The 16,716-nt window shown below is 32.7% G+C and overlaps 1 protein-coding gene across 1 annotated transcript; it reads right to left on the bottom strand.

Moving 5' to 3' along the window:
- Positions 1 to 1,296: 1,296 nt before the first annotated feature.
- Positions 1,297 to 15,350, bottom strand: LOC124355487 (protein arginine N-methyltransferase 6). Its single transcript, XM_046806637.1, has 4 exons — positions 15,089 to 15,350; positions 11,972 to 12,086; positions 8,507 to 8,628; positions 1,297 to 2,105 (listed from the first exon to the last, which is right to left on the bottom strand). Exons 1-4 carry the CDS (start codon positions 15,194 to 15,196, stop codon positions 1,314 to 1,316), a joined length of 1,137 nt encoding a protein of 378 aa, XP_046662593.1. The 5' UTR covers positions 15,197 to 15,350; the 3' UTR covers positions 1,297 to 1,313.
- Positions 15,351 to 16,716: the final 1,366 nt, after the last annotated feature.

Here is a 16,716-nt window from a genome sequence, read left to right on the forward strand (position 1 = left end):
ACATTTATATGTCTTAGACACACTTCAAAACTTACCAAATGATCATCAGGAACTACACTGATTTCTGGAAATGACAAATGATTACTGAAAATACGCACCAATTGCATTTTAACACCTTTTCAAATTTACCAAAAGATTTAGTAGCAATTTTTATAGAATCCATCATATAAAGCAACTTCTCTAATGCTAAAAATGCTTACTGACAGCAAGTTAGTAGTAATCCCGTCCTTCAATTCTTAGCTACCAATTAGATCAACTTGATGCACACCTTCCAAAAATACTTCTTTACCACCAGTGAAAGGCAATAACAAAGACCATTGGATAATTTTTGTTTCGCATGTCTCTCACTGATGCTGACTGTAACAGCTAGCTAGACTAAAAAGCTGTAGCAATGGTGTTTTCACTGAAAGACATTACTATTTGGTAGATGCCTTGGACAAATGTTATATAATTTTTTGCTAGTGGGAGATTTCGCTATATTTTGTCATTTTTTCTTATGATACTTGTATTCTTAACAAATGACAAACTATCCAAGAATTGATAAGAGTGAAACTGAAGAATAAATTAGACCAATTTATTTGAAAATACTTTTTTACATCCAGAATCAAAATAGCACAATTATTAAATATTTTCATTAAATTTTTATAAAGGGTGATTGCCTAATTTTAAATGACTTAAGATTGTTTTATAAAAATCACCAGGGCTTGAAACTGCAAATATGGTCTCCAAAGCCTCAGACCATATAGTTAATGGCTCTCCCTATGATTACAATTTGTATCTTAATTGTATCTTAATTTGTATCTTTTAGACTACTTATTCAAACTTAGTTGTTTGACATATATTTGGCCTTCCAATCAATTGATGATGTACTTATTTAAATAGGTGTGACAAAAAAAGGCAAAATACAACAAATATTTTAATCACAAAACGTGATGTTCTGTGGTTAATAAATGTTAGTATAATATTCATTATATTACTCTTTTGTATATTTATTCTTTTTTAATTCAGAAGCCAAACCCCTTTCCAGCCTTACTCTGCCCGTTCTCTTGTGCAATTGGCCTGTACAAAGATCTTATCAAACAGGAGGAGAATTAGTACAGAACACCAGGATTTGAACCTGTGCTATCTCTAACTCAGATTTAAAGCCCAATGCCTCAGACCATATAGTTAATGGCTCTCCCTATGATTACAATTTGTATCTTAATTCTCTACAATAAATGTACCATAATAACCTTCAACTAACTAAATTAACAAAGTGGCAGATGGCAGAAAATAGGAAAAGACAAACTGACAAAATTGAGTAATTAACAGATTTAATCATTGTCATCAGTAGTCGTACAATCAATGATATCATCGATCATCTCAGCCTGCTCCTGCTGCGCAAGGAATGCCTTGATCACTCTACACTTCATAAAGCTGCAATCACAAGGCATTGGATGAGACTCCGTCTCAGGATCCAACATTGTCAAATGTATATTGTACATCCGGTGGTTCAGGCTGTTCCGTTCCAAAATTAACTCCCAGGCAACTGGATCGTTCTCTTCCACTTCCACATGGACTGGCAGAACTATCACGGTCTGCTTCCAGTGTGTCTTCTGACTCATAGGTGATGTCGAGAGGACCATGTTTTCTTTGCCCTCCACGGAGGGAAACTCCACCGTAAACCAGAGGCATATGCCTTGATAATCCCCACGTTTGCTTACCGCAACAAACTGCTTCACTGAGATTTTATTCAACTCATCACAAGTTGTTCGGTACAGGTCTAGGATGGCCACTTCTTTCCCATCAGACAAGAGGTCAGAAGAGGCAATACGTGTGATCTGAGGCTCCCCCTGGCAACCCTTTCTCAGAGCCTGGCCCAGAGTCGACATCTTCACTCCGTTGAAGTTATCCCACAACTGAAAGTACCCGGGCAACTGACACGGTGCTGAGTATATGATACACTTGTATGGAAACATCTTGCCACCCTCCTTCAGGTGTTTGTCACGAGCAGCCAAGATACTGTCCAGCATACCTTCGTGGAGCAGGTAGAACCCCATCCATTCAGATATCATCACATCCACTTTGCACGGTAACACCACATTCTCCACTTGCTCTTGAATCACCTGTCACAAGATTACAGTTAAATATATAATGTTTTTCCTTGAATACAGGAGGATGGTAAAATGGAACAGTTATTAAACATATAAGCTGACACAATTAATAGTTTATTTATTTTACCTAAACCTGTTGGCTATTAAAAATACTTAGACAGACTTGCTAGATAACTAGGGGAGCAATAACACAATAATAAGGATTGAAAAATCAAGCCAAAATCCTTTTACTGTTAACCCACAACCCACAAATACAAATTCTTAAGCCACAGGTATGATGATTCAAATTTCAAGATGCTATAACCAAATTAATCAGAAGAAGGTTCAAGAACTGGGGAGATATTACAGTTATTAACACACAAAACAATTAAACAATGTTAAATATAGCTGACAATTTATAAATAATTAAACTGCATTTATTACTTTTTTACTAACATGAAGGAAAAGTATGTTTTATACTATTTCTCTCCTGCTATTCATAAAAAATATGGAATCATATTGATATCATTTATGATAGTAATATCTCATCAACAATTTAAAAATATTATGCATAAAATAAGAGTAGTTGAACAATTTCCTATATTCACAAACATTACAAAATTGAACTAAAGTGCCAAAACAATGATTGTGCAATTTGGTATACCCTGAAAATAAAAGGAAGCTCATTCAATATAGATAACAGTTTATTGTACAAACAATAATTCACTCTCTCCCTCTCTTCTAGAACATAGCTCTTCTTATTGCGATGTTTTACTGATGAAAACATAATATGTTTTGTAACAAAGACAACATTTATATTTCTGTCTTTTATCTGAAATAATGAAGACAGATAAAAAATGTTTCTTGTGCAAAGGGTTAGTGCAAAGGAGGAGATGATGCACCACATAATCATAGACAACTCCAGATAGAAATGCATGGCAAAATATGAATTTTGGTTATACAACCACTTTGGACCTCAAAAATTTACTAAATTGTACAACAGTAGTTAAATGGTTCACATTATTCATGATTTACTTTCTTACTTACTTTATCTAAATTCAGTTCCATTACATGTTTTACAGTTCAACAAAAGATTTTGTAAATATCACCATTGTCTGCTGAGAGTTAATAGCTCTTTGCTACAGAAGTCTTTTATATACCTCGGACCCAAGTTTTACAATAGTTTACCTGTACTTTACATTAAAAATTCACCCACAATGAAAACCTTAAAAATCCGTGTCAAGGATTGGCTCTTGAATCATGATACTAATCAATTGGAACAATTGTTTGCTGTATTAAACTAGTTAATAACTACATTTTTCTTAAACAATAATATAATAACCAAACAGGTAAGATAATATGTCCCTCTAAAGAATAAGTAAAAAATCTATTTAAAAAAATAAAGTTATAAACAAATTTACTTTTGCGTACATTATTTTCGCCTCAAATGTAGTTGCCTCGAGAGAGATAGTAGATACAGTAATGATATTACATGTGATAGCATATGTTTTCATATTGGATGTGTGGATATATTGTGTTGTGTGTGTGTGTGTGTGTGTGCACGCGCGTGCGTGCGCGTGTGCGTTGGTGTGTGTGGTTAACAGGAGACAACAGTAAAATTCCAAATTGAAATTATAAAATACTGGTGACTCCCACGCAAAATCAGAAGAATTTATCTTCTCTTGCGTGTGTATTTATTCTCTCAGCACTTCTGCATCAACTTATATTTCTGTTTTGTTTAATAATTTCTATTATAACATTTGTTTTCAATAATAGTAAAACACATCTTAATTAATTAGTTAACACGTTATTTGATCGAACACTAGGTATAGAAGTATAATATTGTTGTTGTTTTGTTACAATTAATTGATTGTGAAGAGAGAATAAACGTTTCATTTCATTTAGATGGCTCAGTGGTTTGTGCGTCAGGTGGATAACCAAAGTAAGATAACTCCACCTTCTCAAGGTGGAACCTGCCACTGTGTCAATACTCAGATTCCTTACCTCGCCTACTGCTCAACTCACATCTTGTCATCTATGGCAGCCATCTATGTGACCCCTTTTTTGAGAGGGAGCACATATCTGGTACACAGATAGATCAAGGAGGGATGAAAGGGTGAGTCAATGAACAAAAGGACCTCATTTCTGGTCTTCTAAGGCCAGGTTCCTTCTCAATCATATTTTTTTTTTAATGCTTGCAATATATCAGGCAACTGTCCAACCATCCAGAGAAAGAAGGTGGCAGAAATGCAGTGGAAGGTCTACTGGGATAGGTTCATATGAGACGGCTCATGTGTGGGGGTGAATCTATTTCGCTGGTATGTTGTACTAAACTCTGCTAAACATAAAAACACAACTCACGCCATCTATAATAAATAATTTTAGAGAAGAACAAAAGGAATTCAACCATTCAAAAACTTGCAAGTTAATGTGTGTTTGAATATAAAATTTTGGAAAACATATTAATTTTATGTGTTTTTAATACCGTACAGCAGTGGTTCCAAAAAAATGTTTTCAAGGACCCCCTCATCAGTCACTTTACTGATAAGGACCCCTCAAATTCTTAAACGGAAATGGTAGATTACATCCATAATAATCTAAGTTGCATTAATTAGTAAGTAACTTATGGTTTGCCTATAAATTTACTTTCAGATAGAAACTGTTTTTATAAAAATTAAATTTGATGTTTGCACAAGTTTACTACAGTTTATGCAACAAGTGTTTTATTTTTATTTAAAAAAAATTAAAATTTGGTTCATCAATATATCAATTTGTATAGGTTCAGGTGAAATCTTTTTATTCCCCCTACATGATAGGTTGTCACAAGGCTTCAAAGGCGTTTGTTTCAGTAATGACTTCTTCATTCAACCCGAGTCTCCTATCACCCAGCCATTTCTTTAGGTTCCGAAACAGGAAATATGGAGTCGTAAGGGGCTAGATCTGGAAAATATGCTAAATGAGGAAGGAGTTCGTAGTCCAATTCATTGGATTTTTGCCATCGTGACTACAAGTATGCACATGTGCATTCTCTTGATGGAGCAGCACTTTCATCTTCTCTAAATGCGGCCATTTTTGCTTCAAATCAGTATCGAATCTGGCCAAAAGCTCTGCATAATATTCACCAGTAACTGTTTTACCCTTCTCAAGGTAATTGATTTGAATGACACCCCGTGCATCCCAAAAAACCGAAAACTGTGACCATGACCTTGTTGGCTGAAAGGCTCACATTGGCCTTCTTTGGTCCACGTTCACCCCAAACAACCCACTGTTTTGATTGTTCCTTGATTTCCCGCATGTTGTCATGGAACCACATTTCCTCCACAGTTCTGAAATGGCGCCAAAACTCATCCGGATTACGGCTGCTGAACATCGCAAAACACTTTTTTGAAGTGGTCACTCGGTTGCGTTTATAGTTGAGTGTGAACAATCGTGGCACCCATCTTGTGAAGAGTGTTTTTGTGACCAAATATTCATGTAAAATGTGTTGTACCAGTTCGGTTGAAATACGTACAGCATGAGCCAACTCACACACTTTCATTCTCCGATCATCCAATATCATTCCATGGATTTTATCAACGATTTTCTGGTGTGATCACTTTCTTTGGGCGACCTGAACATTCTGCATCACTAGTGCTAGTACGACCACAATGAAACTCTGTAAACCACTTTTTAACCATTGAAATTGAAGGTGCTGAGTACCTGTAGTATTTATCATGTCTTTCCTTAGTCTCAGTGATGGATTTTTTACGTAAAAAGTGATGCTTAATGGTAAGTCCCTTACACTGAGTTAGGACTGAGGGAACCCGTAACGTTTTCTTCTCTAATTTTTCTTTTGATCTTACTCCACAGAAGTTCTATGGGGTTAATGTCCCACATGGTGGTAGCCTGACAACATTATGGTCATGTTCTTTTAGCAGTGTCCACCTTATACACACGTGCAACTGGTTTGTGTTTATTAATTAGATTCAACAAGTTGGCCTTTTTCGTAAATACGTCACATTGAACTTCCTGCCTCTGAAACTACTTTATCTCATAGTTAACTGAACTTTTCACTAAAGTTTATCAACTTGTATATTTTGGTAAGGAGTGTTATCCATTACAATAACTGTTTCAGGAGAAAGCATGGGCAGGAAGTTTTCTCTTATATTTTTGTTTTATTTCTTTGCCCATGGTAGTCTCCTGTTGATATGCCCACTGAAATATAAGTTCTCCTCTGTACAGAAACCCATCACTAGAGCCAATGTGTACGATGATAAGTATGTTATCTCCTCTGTTGGTAGTCAGGGCACCAGTTACATCACTTTGTCAACATTTCTGGAAAGTTAGATTTCAGTCTACCCAACTTTTGTCTATATAAAATATTTTCCTGTTGTCACTACTCAATATTTTTTAGATACTTAACTCTCCAATTAACAATGTCTGGATGTTCTATGAGTATTTTGCATCTATTAGCACATTTCTTACACTTAAAACAAATTTTATGTAGAATTTTAAAAAGAGTTTCTTTCTTCCAAGGAATAGTGGTTTTGTCCTTCACATTAGAGATTAGAACTCATGAGCATGAGTTTTTTTTTAATTTACGATATTTCTGATAACCCATGTGTCAAAACTGTTAATTGTTACATTCCGATAAGTTGCACACTTCTTTTTCTTTCCTTGGGTTTGACAAGATCAAATTATCGGGTTTTTTACATTCACTTCTATTATTATAAATACTGCTTAGGAATTTAGATGTATAAAAAAGCAACACACATCTTGTAATTACCGTTGTACCAGTGGGTTGCGTGTGATCAAGTGGCACAGATAGTTGAATGAGTGGGTTTCTATAAAAGTGTAATTTAACCATTTTGAGTGTATCAACTTTTGGATTGATCAACTGAATATATTTAAGTTTTATTTTATATTAATGTTGTTTTACAGATAGCTCATATTAATTTCCCATTTGTTCAGTATATTGTTTAGTTTGTAAGAGAGTAACTTAATATATTTCAATTTTTAATGTATTTCTTTTATATTAATGTTCTCTCATAAATAGTATATAGAGCTCAGTTTGATTTGTTTTCATTTTGTTTATTAAGTTCTTTATTTTGTACGTATTAGTCTTGTTTATACAATGTTGTATAATATCTCGTGGTTGAGTGGAAGAGAGGGCTAAAACAGCCCTAACTCAGCCTTAAAATAGTTATTTTTCATTTCATTTCATACATACACTATTGGACTTTCAAGCTGTACAGAGATCCCTCATCAGCTGCAATTTAGTGTCCAAAATGGTCTGGAACAGGGCTATTTGTTACATTGTTACTCTGATATGGATACTGGGACATGAGGGCATTGTGGGGAATGAGACAGTGGGCAGGTTGGCCACAGCTACATGAGTTGTAACTCGTAGGTCTTGAACCATTTTGTGGCTTGGCGAAGTGTCAAGCCAAAAATGCTACCACAAAATGGATGGCTGCAAGAGACTACTCTCTGCTGGAAAACTTCCCAGGTCTGGACAAGGGAAATTAACCTGTTGGGGAGTACTGAAGGCTATAACCGTCATCCTACCTAGTGTATACTTGAGTAAGCAAAATTATCCTTAATGAACTCCAGGGAGTAAAGAAAAAATTTTTGTTGTTTTCGTTCAAAATGTATTGAAACCTTACAAAATATCATAATAATGCATTTTTTGGATCTACAACTTGATAAATTCATACATTTTGTTTTTTTTTAGAATTTTACAAACGTATGATAGTGTTCAAAACACGGGTACACACAAAGTGCTACTTCACATTTTGTGCACTCATAAGCAGTTTCTTTCCTTTTACGCTCACCCCGTGTTGTATTTGAACACACAAAGCAGTGTTTTAGCTTCCTTCGGCCATTTTCCCTTACTGGTAGTGGGCGGGGGAAATGGCGACCTGACAAGCGTAGCGGCTGCTGGGCTCCGCCCAACGGACGCGTCACAGCTGCGGCCTCTTCTCTTGGTGCAACATGTGCTTCCAGTATCTGTCTGATAACGTTAATTCGGAAGTCCATGATGTGAACCTTAGCATTTGGGTTTTTTGATTCCATGTATAGCCTATAAATGGACGTGGCGCGAGAAAATGACAGAACATTTGGCGGCAAATCTGTGATTATGTATTCCGTCACTAGGAGCCAGCACCGTACAGCAATAATTACTTTGAACATTTCACAGTTGAAATAGTATGTAAGAACGCCACTAGAGTGCATAAACATTTGCAATATTGATTGTTTTAGCAACCCCGTCATGGACGGTCATAACCGTCAATACTCTTTTGGGATCAAACGGCTATAACCGTCTGTACTCTTTTGGAACAACTTTCAGCTACTCCTCAACAGGTTAGTAGACGTTAGGTGGATTTTTCACTAATTCACGATGAGATTTAATTTTTTTTTTTTAATAAAGTAAAAATACAAAATAAATAATTTACCTCAATAATATCAGTCAGGTTGTTTTCCTTAACAATGTCCGCTGCAAGTTTGGCAATTTCACTTTTCTCGATTGCGTACACTTTTTTTGCTCCTGCTTGTGCACAAAATATTGATAGTATTCCTGAAACAAAGATACAATCCAATTGTAAAATTCAGTTGTCAAACATTAATAACACAACTAAATTTACTATTATAACATACAAAGATAATGGAATATATTATTGGATCAAGAATATAAAGTGCTAAAAGTGCCAAGTGAATATAAAATAATTATTTTATTACCAAAATTTACATACACAAATGCTTACTTCTCAACATAATCAACCACCTTGAAGATTGAAGCATTTGTCTTACATGTAGGCATGCTTTCATAAAATAATGGCACCAGTGAATTTAAATGAGTTGCTATTTAAATGAACCTTCAGCCATTTGTTCAGTTCAGAAAAAAGACAAAAGTTGCTTGGTGGTAGGTAGAGACTGTATGGTGGGTGGTCACATTTCCCAATGAAATTGTTGGGAAACACCGGCACTGTGATGACAGGTGTTGTCATGCAGCAGATCAATTCCAGACATCAGTATGCCTCTTCTTTTGTTCTGAATGGATCACCGCAAACATTAATTGATATTAGGTTTAATGTAAAGTTTGCCAATAAACAGCTGCATTAATCGTGGCCCCTGGCTACAGGAACTCCACAAGCAACAAACCTTATTGATCCCAAAATCACGTAGCCATAACCATTTGGTTATTGAAAGTTTGCTTAAATTTTTAGGATTGTTTAGCAAATGTGTGTACATCCATTGTTGAGATTGTTGTTTTGTTTTGGGGGTGTCATGAAGAATCCATGTCTAATCTCTGGTTACAATTGATTTTTTTAAATCTTCTCCTTCAGCATGATAATGTTCAATGAATATCAAAGCTGAAACCATTCAGCAAATTTTATGGGTGTCAGTCAACATGTTTGGCACTCAGCGAGCACAAATCTTTTTGTTACCTAAATGTTCTCTAACAATAGAGTAAAGAGAAGATCTTGACACTTCTGGAAATTCCAAAGACAAAGCACTTATTGTGAATATATGGTTTTCTCTATGCACTTTGTAAACTCGTTCAACAGGATCGTCTGCAACAAACTTTTATCCATGACCTCCTCCATCGTGTATGTCAGTTCGGCCATCGTTTTTTGGACCATATAAATGAAGAGAAGCGGACTAATGATAATCAATAGAATATCTGTTGCTGCCAGTTGATACACAGTGTTAAACGACAGAAGATCCATTGAGTGCCAGTTTGAGTTAAAAGTAAGGAAATAAAAAATTGTATGAATATAAATAATATAAGATTTAAGTTATGATATTGTTCTCCTAAAAAAATATGGAGTGTTTTCTAAATTAAATTCTAAGGTATATCAAGAAAGAGTTTATGAAATACTATATTAATACAATTTATTCTTTGTAAAAGAAAATAATACAAAACATATTTTTTATTAAAAACTGGGACAAAATAATATAATATAACATAGTTAAAAACATTTGTACCAGTGATTTTTACATTGCAGTATTGATTTTAACCCTGGATTTGGCTGTTGAAATTCCTGTACTGTAAGGGATTATTTTACTAGTTGTACACATCATCATTAAAACCTATATAGAATGTTTATTATTTATTATTTAAGTAATATACTATCATATATTTTACTCTACAGTACATTGCAAGAAAAATGTATATGCAAATCTATTTTTGTATTTCAATTTAAGATTTTTTGGCATTACAAATGAAAAAAAAGGAAAGTAAACAAAACAAATTCAAATTTAAAGCCTTATAAAATATGAAAACAACTGCTTTGTATATTTTTAAAAATACAGGGTATTCATTTGAAAACTTCAAACTCGTATTAAGACTTATAGCCCAAGTATCAAAATTCTGTAAACTTATTAATAGTGTATAGTACTAATTGGGGGAACAAAAATAAAATTATTTTCAAAATGGGTGTGCTTACCCAATTAGTACTATAGAATCAATAATCAGTCTTTATTACCCATAAGGCACAGATTTACATGCATGAGGTATAGTCAAAAAACAGGAAACATGTTGTTCACAATTGTCAAAAGGAACTATAAAATTGAGACGAAAGTACACAAATATGAAAGTTTTGTGGTTGAAATTTAAGAAAACAACCTTAATTATTTGGTAAATTAGAACTAAATAACAATGTACAGGCAGTGAGAGAAGTGAACACCTTAGGTTAATTACTTACAGATTTCACCAGCAGGAAAGTCAAAAAAATTCTTTTACATGATAAAAAGGATTACTTATTAGCCAATTTTGGAGTTTTATTTTAAATTGTTTAAAAGTAAGATTAAGCACTTCTTTAGGCAGCTTATTTAACATTTTTATACCCACTATCCTATGACTAGATTGATTTTTTCCAAGTCTAACAAAAGGTTAATACTTGGTTAACAAGTATACACTCCCATTTACAGAATTTTGATACTTGGGCTATAAGTCTTTTAATACGAGTTTGAAGTTTTCGAATGAATACCCTGTATACAAAATGTCTCCCAAAAGGTTTTTATGCAATTCAAAAAAACCCAAATTTTCACATTACTAGCCTATTTTATTTTTTTTATAAAAATAGTAAGATTTTATGTAAAAAAACCACATGATCATATTCAAACATTATTTGACATTTTCAATATAGTTATTACATTTTAGAACTTATACACCAGATTATACACTACTTGATGGCAAATTTCGTGATGAAAAGTTTGATGTCACTTTATACAATCATAACTCTATAATAAAATCAAAAATAACAAAATACTAGCGGCTAGTCGTTTGATATTATAGAAATGTCACTAATGTGTTTCCAATCGATATCCTTCTTGGACCAGAGAATAATAAACAGATGTTTGAGGCAGATGCTCTTGTTTAGGAAGAAATTCTGAATTCAGTGATGTAACCAAACTTTATCCCCTGAACAAAATTTCCTTCGTTAAAAGTATAAGACAAAATCCTGTTACTTTACGTTGAAGTGGGTGGGAAAATACGTCAAACCAACGTTTTGTACTGCAACTGATGCAAGTTTTATTAAAAAGTTGAATATGTAAACGACCAGTGCCTAATCGTTTGACATTGGAGAAACAATTTTAAGTGACTACTCATTAGTCTTTAACAGCTCTAAGGTTTAAAAAAATCAAGTTTATACTGTGTAAAATAGCATTATAAAAACTTGAGGTTACTAAACTGAATTACAAAAATTTGTAAACCAGCTACATACATGTGTTAACAGGTATGTATACATTGCATATGGAATTCACTTTAATAAAGTAATACATTTTTGAAGCATAACAATCATCTGTAAATTTTATTTCTATTATAATATGTCAATACATTCATAGTTATTTACATAGTCATTGTTCATTTTAATAATAATTATTATTAAGAATACAATTATAAAACCTGATACCTGTTCCTGTTCCAACATCCATGACAATTTTATCTTGAAATATTTCTTTATTTGAAAATATCACATTTTTGTAGAATTCTGTCCTGACTTTGTCCTTCAACATCAATTCATGAACCTGAAAAAAATATTAATTTTTGGTAAAAGAGAATACAGTGGATACATACAATAACTAATAATTTTACTAAATAGCTGATTACCTACAATGAGCTAATCAGCTTGTAATCATCTGTTTTTCTTCTAATTGCTAACATCTTGAATGTTTCTTATCTCTTCTTGCTAGTTTAAAGCTGTACACATTGTTTTATGTCTGGTTTAATAAATAGTTCAGACCTTTCTTTTCTAACGCTGTTGAAGAAGACATTAATAAATCAATACATAGTATAAATTAAAGCTGCTTTTTGTGTTGGTCTGTTTGTGCATCAATATTTTCCAAACCACTCAAAGGATTTTGATATGGTTTTCACTGTCAGCTTTGTTACAAACTGGAACAGGTTGAAACTTTAATTCAGTTTTCTATGAATTAATATTTTAATCATAGAAAGTAGAAAAATGTTTGTACATTGGGAACATTGATATTTTCGAGTGCTCTGCAAAAAAGTCTGCAGTGCCATATATCTATCTCCAAAGAATAACACACAATAACCAATTTTCTCTTTTAAAGCTTACATTTTTATTAGGATTTCCGAAGCTATTTAGATCAATAAAATATCCATATCAATGCTTTAAAATATGTAAAAAATTAGGTCAAATTACTCTTTAAACAAACCATTTTTAACAATATTTTGGTAAGTAATGGAAATTTACCACAAGTCAATGGTAGAATAAATTAAACAATGGAATCATTTGTGTTGGGGTAAATTACGATCAAGAATTTCTTGACAAAGTATATCCTGAAATCAATAAGTTGTAAGACTACAGCTTGGTTCAGGGAGAGAGCAATTATATCACCTATAAACGAACAAGTAGACAAAGTAAATACTTTGATTCTTTCAAACTTTGTGCACAGTTGCAAACATACTACTCTGTAGACGCTGTGTTAGATCTTGATGAGGCAGTCAATGTTCCTACCGAATTACTGTATACCTTGCAGCTCTCTGGAATACTTCTGCATAAAATAGTGTTGAAAGCGGCGTGTCCCATCATTTTGCTATGGAAACCTAATCATACTAAATTATGCAATGGTACATTACTGGTAACATTTTTAAAAACCTACTTAATAGAATGCACAATACTGACTGGATGTGGAACTGGAGAAGTTGTTTTCATTCCTCGGGTTCCTTTAATCCCTACAGACTTACCTTTCCAATCTAAGCGGGTTGCAATTTCCTGTAAAATTGTATTTTTCAATGACTATTAATAAGTCACATTAAATGTTACAAGATTAGATTTAAGCGTTAAGTGTTTTTCATACAGACAACTACAGTATATGATGCTCTTTCATGGCATTTCCAAGAATAGTAACCTATCTGTGTTGTCCATTGACAACGCTGCTGTAAATATTGTGTATAAAGATATTTTGTAGTTAATTTATTACTAGTAATAATAGTCTACTGTTGGACTAATTATTATGAATTGATTTAATTTCATAATATCATTTGATTGATAAGACAATTGGTTATTATTATATTATTTTGAGGTTTTATGGGAAGATTTTAATCAAAGTCAGAATCTAAACAATCAATAATTGTTTATGTAGAAATATTTAAAAAAACTAAAAATGTATGGGTTTGTGCAAATCCAAACCGTGTCGCTAATATATAATAACAGTTTCTTAAAAATTATTTATGTATATTTAATTAAAAAACCACCTACTTGTATGGTATTTTGGTGTAAACATTTTAAAATATTGCAAATTAAGTTATGATAAACCTTCAAGTTTTCAAGCATACAATTATTATCTCATGTTTTGATAATTTGTACAATATCTTTTATAGGAAATTGCACATATTTGTTATACATTTTATTGAAAACTGTATGGTTTTAAAAATATTACAAGCACTAAAACCAAAAAGACTGCCATTTTGAATTGGCACAAATTATAAAATTGAAACCCCACACCTGTATAGGTCCTATTAGTCATCATACCAGTAGGCCTACAGTACCAAGTTTGAACTTGATACCACAAGAGATTAATAATATATGGCAGATTAAAAAAACAATACATACAAACAGACATACAGAAAACTGTGTGTTTTAGGACATATTATGTTCAAAGAGATTTTAACTTAATGCTTATTTTCATGAGAGCCATCAGTCAATATACATTATTGGCCGAAGTAATTATTTTGAAATTATTACCTTACTGCACTCCTTCTAAAATCAAAATGATATAAGGTTTAAGGGGATTAAAATTACGAATAAAAAAGTTGAATAACATTAAAAGTATAATAACACACCTTCGTCATGTGAGAAACGTTTTTTTATGTTATATTTTAAGGACTGCATCTCATGATCTTGTTTTGGCTGTGCTGATGAATTACATATATTGGTAGTTCCTGATGTCAGCCGTAGCAACATCTTCTAATAACAGAACAGTAGAGCTTTGATTATCCGAAATTCGGTCATCCTAAACGTCGGTTAACCGAAAGCCAAATCCCACCAAAATTTTATAATTGGTCAGCTCTATCCGACTTTGGCTGTATATTATTTTATACTTTCTTGTGATAGATCTGCTAATAATAGTCATATCAGCCTGACAAAAATACCTCTGGCATTATATATATATATATGTATATATATGCATATATCAAATTTGTGTCAATAGCCTAACTTAATTTTTCAATAAACATTGAATCACAAAAAGTACTTGCTCCGCCACATCTTTATCCCAGAAAATATAACTATATATATATGGAGGGCAATAAATATACTATCCTAAAGAAACATGGATGAAAATCAATATAGTATATTTCTTGACAATCAAATGAGAGTCATCTTAGACTCTTTCTAAGGCTACACTAAGCTAATCCATAACACTCATCCAGGTAAAGATTACATTTTATATATAATATATTAATAATATATTATATATATTATTATAATATCAAAATATACAACTGTAATTGATAAAATAATTTTATAATCTAAAAACATTGATGGAAATTATTATAACCTTACCTTTAAATCACCATAACTGCTAAAATAACAAGGGTTGTGGGAAGAAACATTACTTCCATAGTAAAGGGACTGAGATCCACTATCTTCAAGTCTTCCTTCTAATACCATTTTAATATTTTGTAAAATAACAAATTAAAATAAATAATATTTTATAAAAACAAAAATAAAAATATTTGAGGTTATAATTTCTGTGAAAACGTCAGTGAATCACGCGTGCTAAAAACAAAACAAACAGCTCGGTTCCTACAGCTGACAAAAATGACTTTATATAACAAAAATCTGTCCGCTCTGAGCACAGATCTGCAAAACGGTAGAAAGAGAAAAGTAAAAAGTATCCTGCTCAGAGTTAGACTATTCGTTACAACGACAACTCAATTTGTCGAAAAATATATATATCATAATGTATAACTAAAAGATGCAATCACACAAAAGATTAATAAATTTAATAAAACAGGGTACTTATATTTAGCGTGAAAATTATTATTCTACTGTATTCACGTCTATAGTCAAGCGAATTCTGAAACATGCGACGTGTATATCAGTTCTAGTGTTATACAAGTTGTGTAAAATCACTTTTTTATTTGTACAGTACAATATTGTATAATTAATTAATAATACAGAAATAGTAACGTTTAAATAAAACAATTAATAATGTACGGACAATATGTAACATCTAAATAATGTTCTGTTATTATTACTTATCTTAATCTATGTTATTATTTCTTCGATATTGTGAACAACTTAATCAAATTTATTTCTAATCAAATATGTTTCAATTATTTTTAAATGCTTTTATGTTGTTGATATTCTTGCATGTTGATTCTAAGTATTGAATAATGGAGTTATAGATGTAGAACGGTTTTCCAAAAGTTTTGAATACTAACAGTATTATTAGCACAGTGTATAAAAATTGGCTCCACGTTTATTTTAATGCTTTTTTACGAGTGCTTTTTTCATGTTTCAATAATTATTTCCATAAATACATCACTAACCACAAATGTCGAGATATTGAGATGCAAGGGTAGGCTAAAGTTTACTGTGGAGAAAGATTGTTAGAGTTGGTGAGGCTCACTAAGTTTTAAAGGCAGTTACTAGGCTGGACATAAGGTAGTACTACTCCTACCCGCTTTGACTGGAGACGCTAGTACAAAACTTGCTTCCCCTTCTTCCAAGATGACATAGCTGAGAACAGTACCCTATCTATCCCTATGCTATCCCTTCTAATAGATCAGGACAGGAGTCAGCCACTACCCTCAATCCGACCCATCCTGAATATCCTGTCACACCAGAAGCAAGATCAAAGGTACTTCAGGACTAAGTGCAATTAGAGGATTCTCAGTTTCTTGTCTTAAGATTTGCATTTTCTTGCCTAGATCTTTCATCAGAAACTGTAATATCAAAATTCAAGCAACTATTTATAGTATTCTGCACACCTTCACTCATTTATTCATTCTGATCGAAGAACCTTATTTTGGCATAAGAAAGGAATACTTATTCGGCAACTGCATTGTCATTAGTCGCACCACTCCTTACAGCCCTCAAGGAAATGAGCAGGTAAAGTGCTATAATGGGATTGCGTAGAAAACTGTACAGCTGGCTCTCAAAGATAAGAATTTAGATATTTCTAA

Source organism: Homalodisca vitripennis, chromosome 2 (assembly GCF_021130785.1).
Source record: "Homalodisca vitripennis isolate AUS2020 chromosome 2, UT_GWSS_2.1, whole genome shotgun sequence".
Taxonomy (NCBI): domain Eukaryota; kingdom Metazoa; phylum Arthropoda; class Insecta; order Hemiptera; family Cicadellidae; genus Homalodisca; species Homalodisca vitripennis.

Excerpts from the sequence above, each read along its gene's own strand:
- LOC124355487 (XM_046806637.1), bottom strand. The coding sequence starts at position 15,196 with ATGGTATTAGAAGGAAGACTTGAAGATAGTGGATCTCAGTCCCTTTAC. Across the intron at positions 8,629-11,971 it reads GGATGTTGGAACAGGAACAG|GAATACTATCAATATTTTGT; the intron begins GTATCAGGTTTT and ends TCTTTGTTTCAG. Across the intron at positions 2,106-8,506 it reads ACCTGACTGATATTATTGAG|GTGATTCAAGAGCAAGTGGA; the intron begins GTAAATTATTTA and ends ATCTTGTGACAG.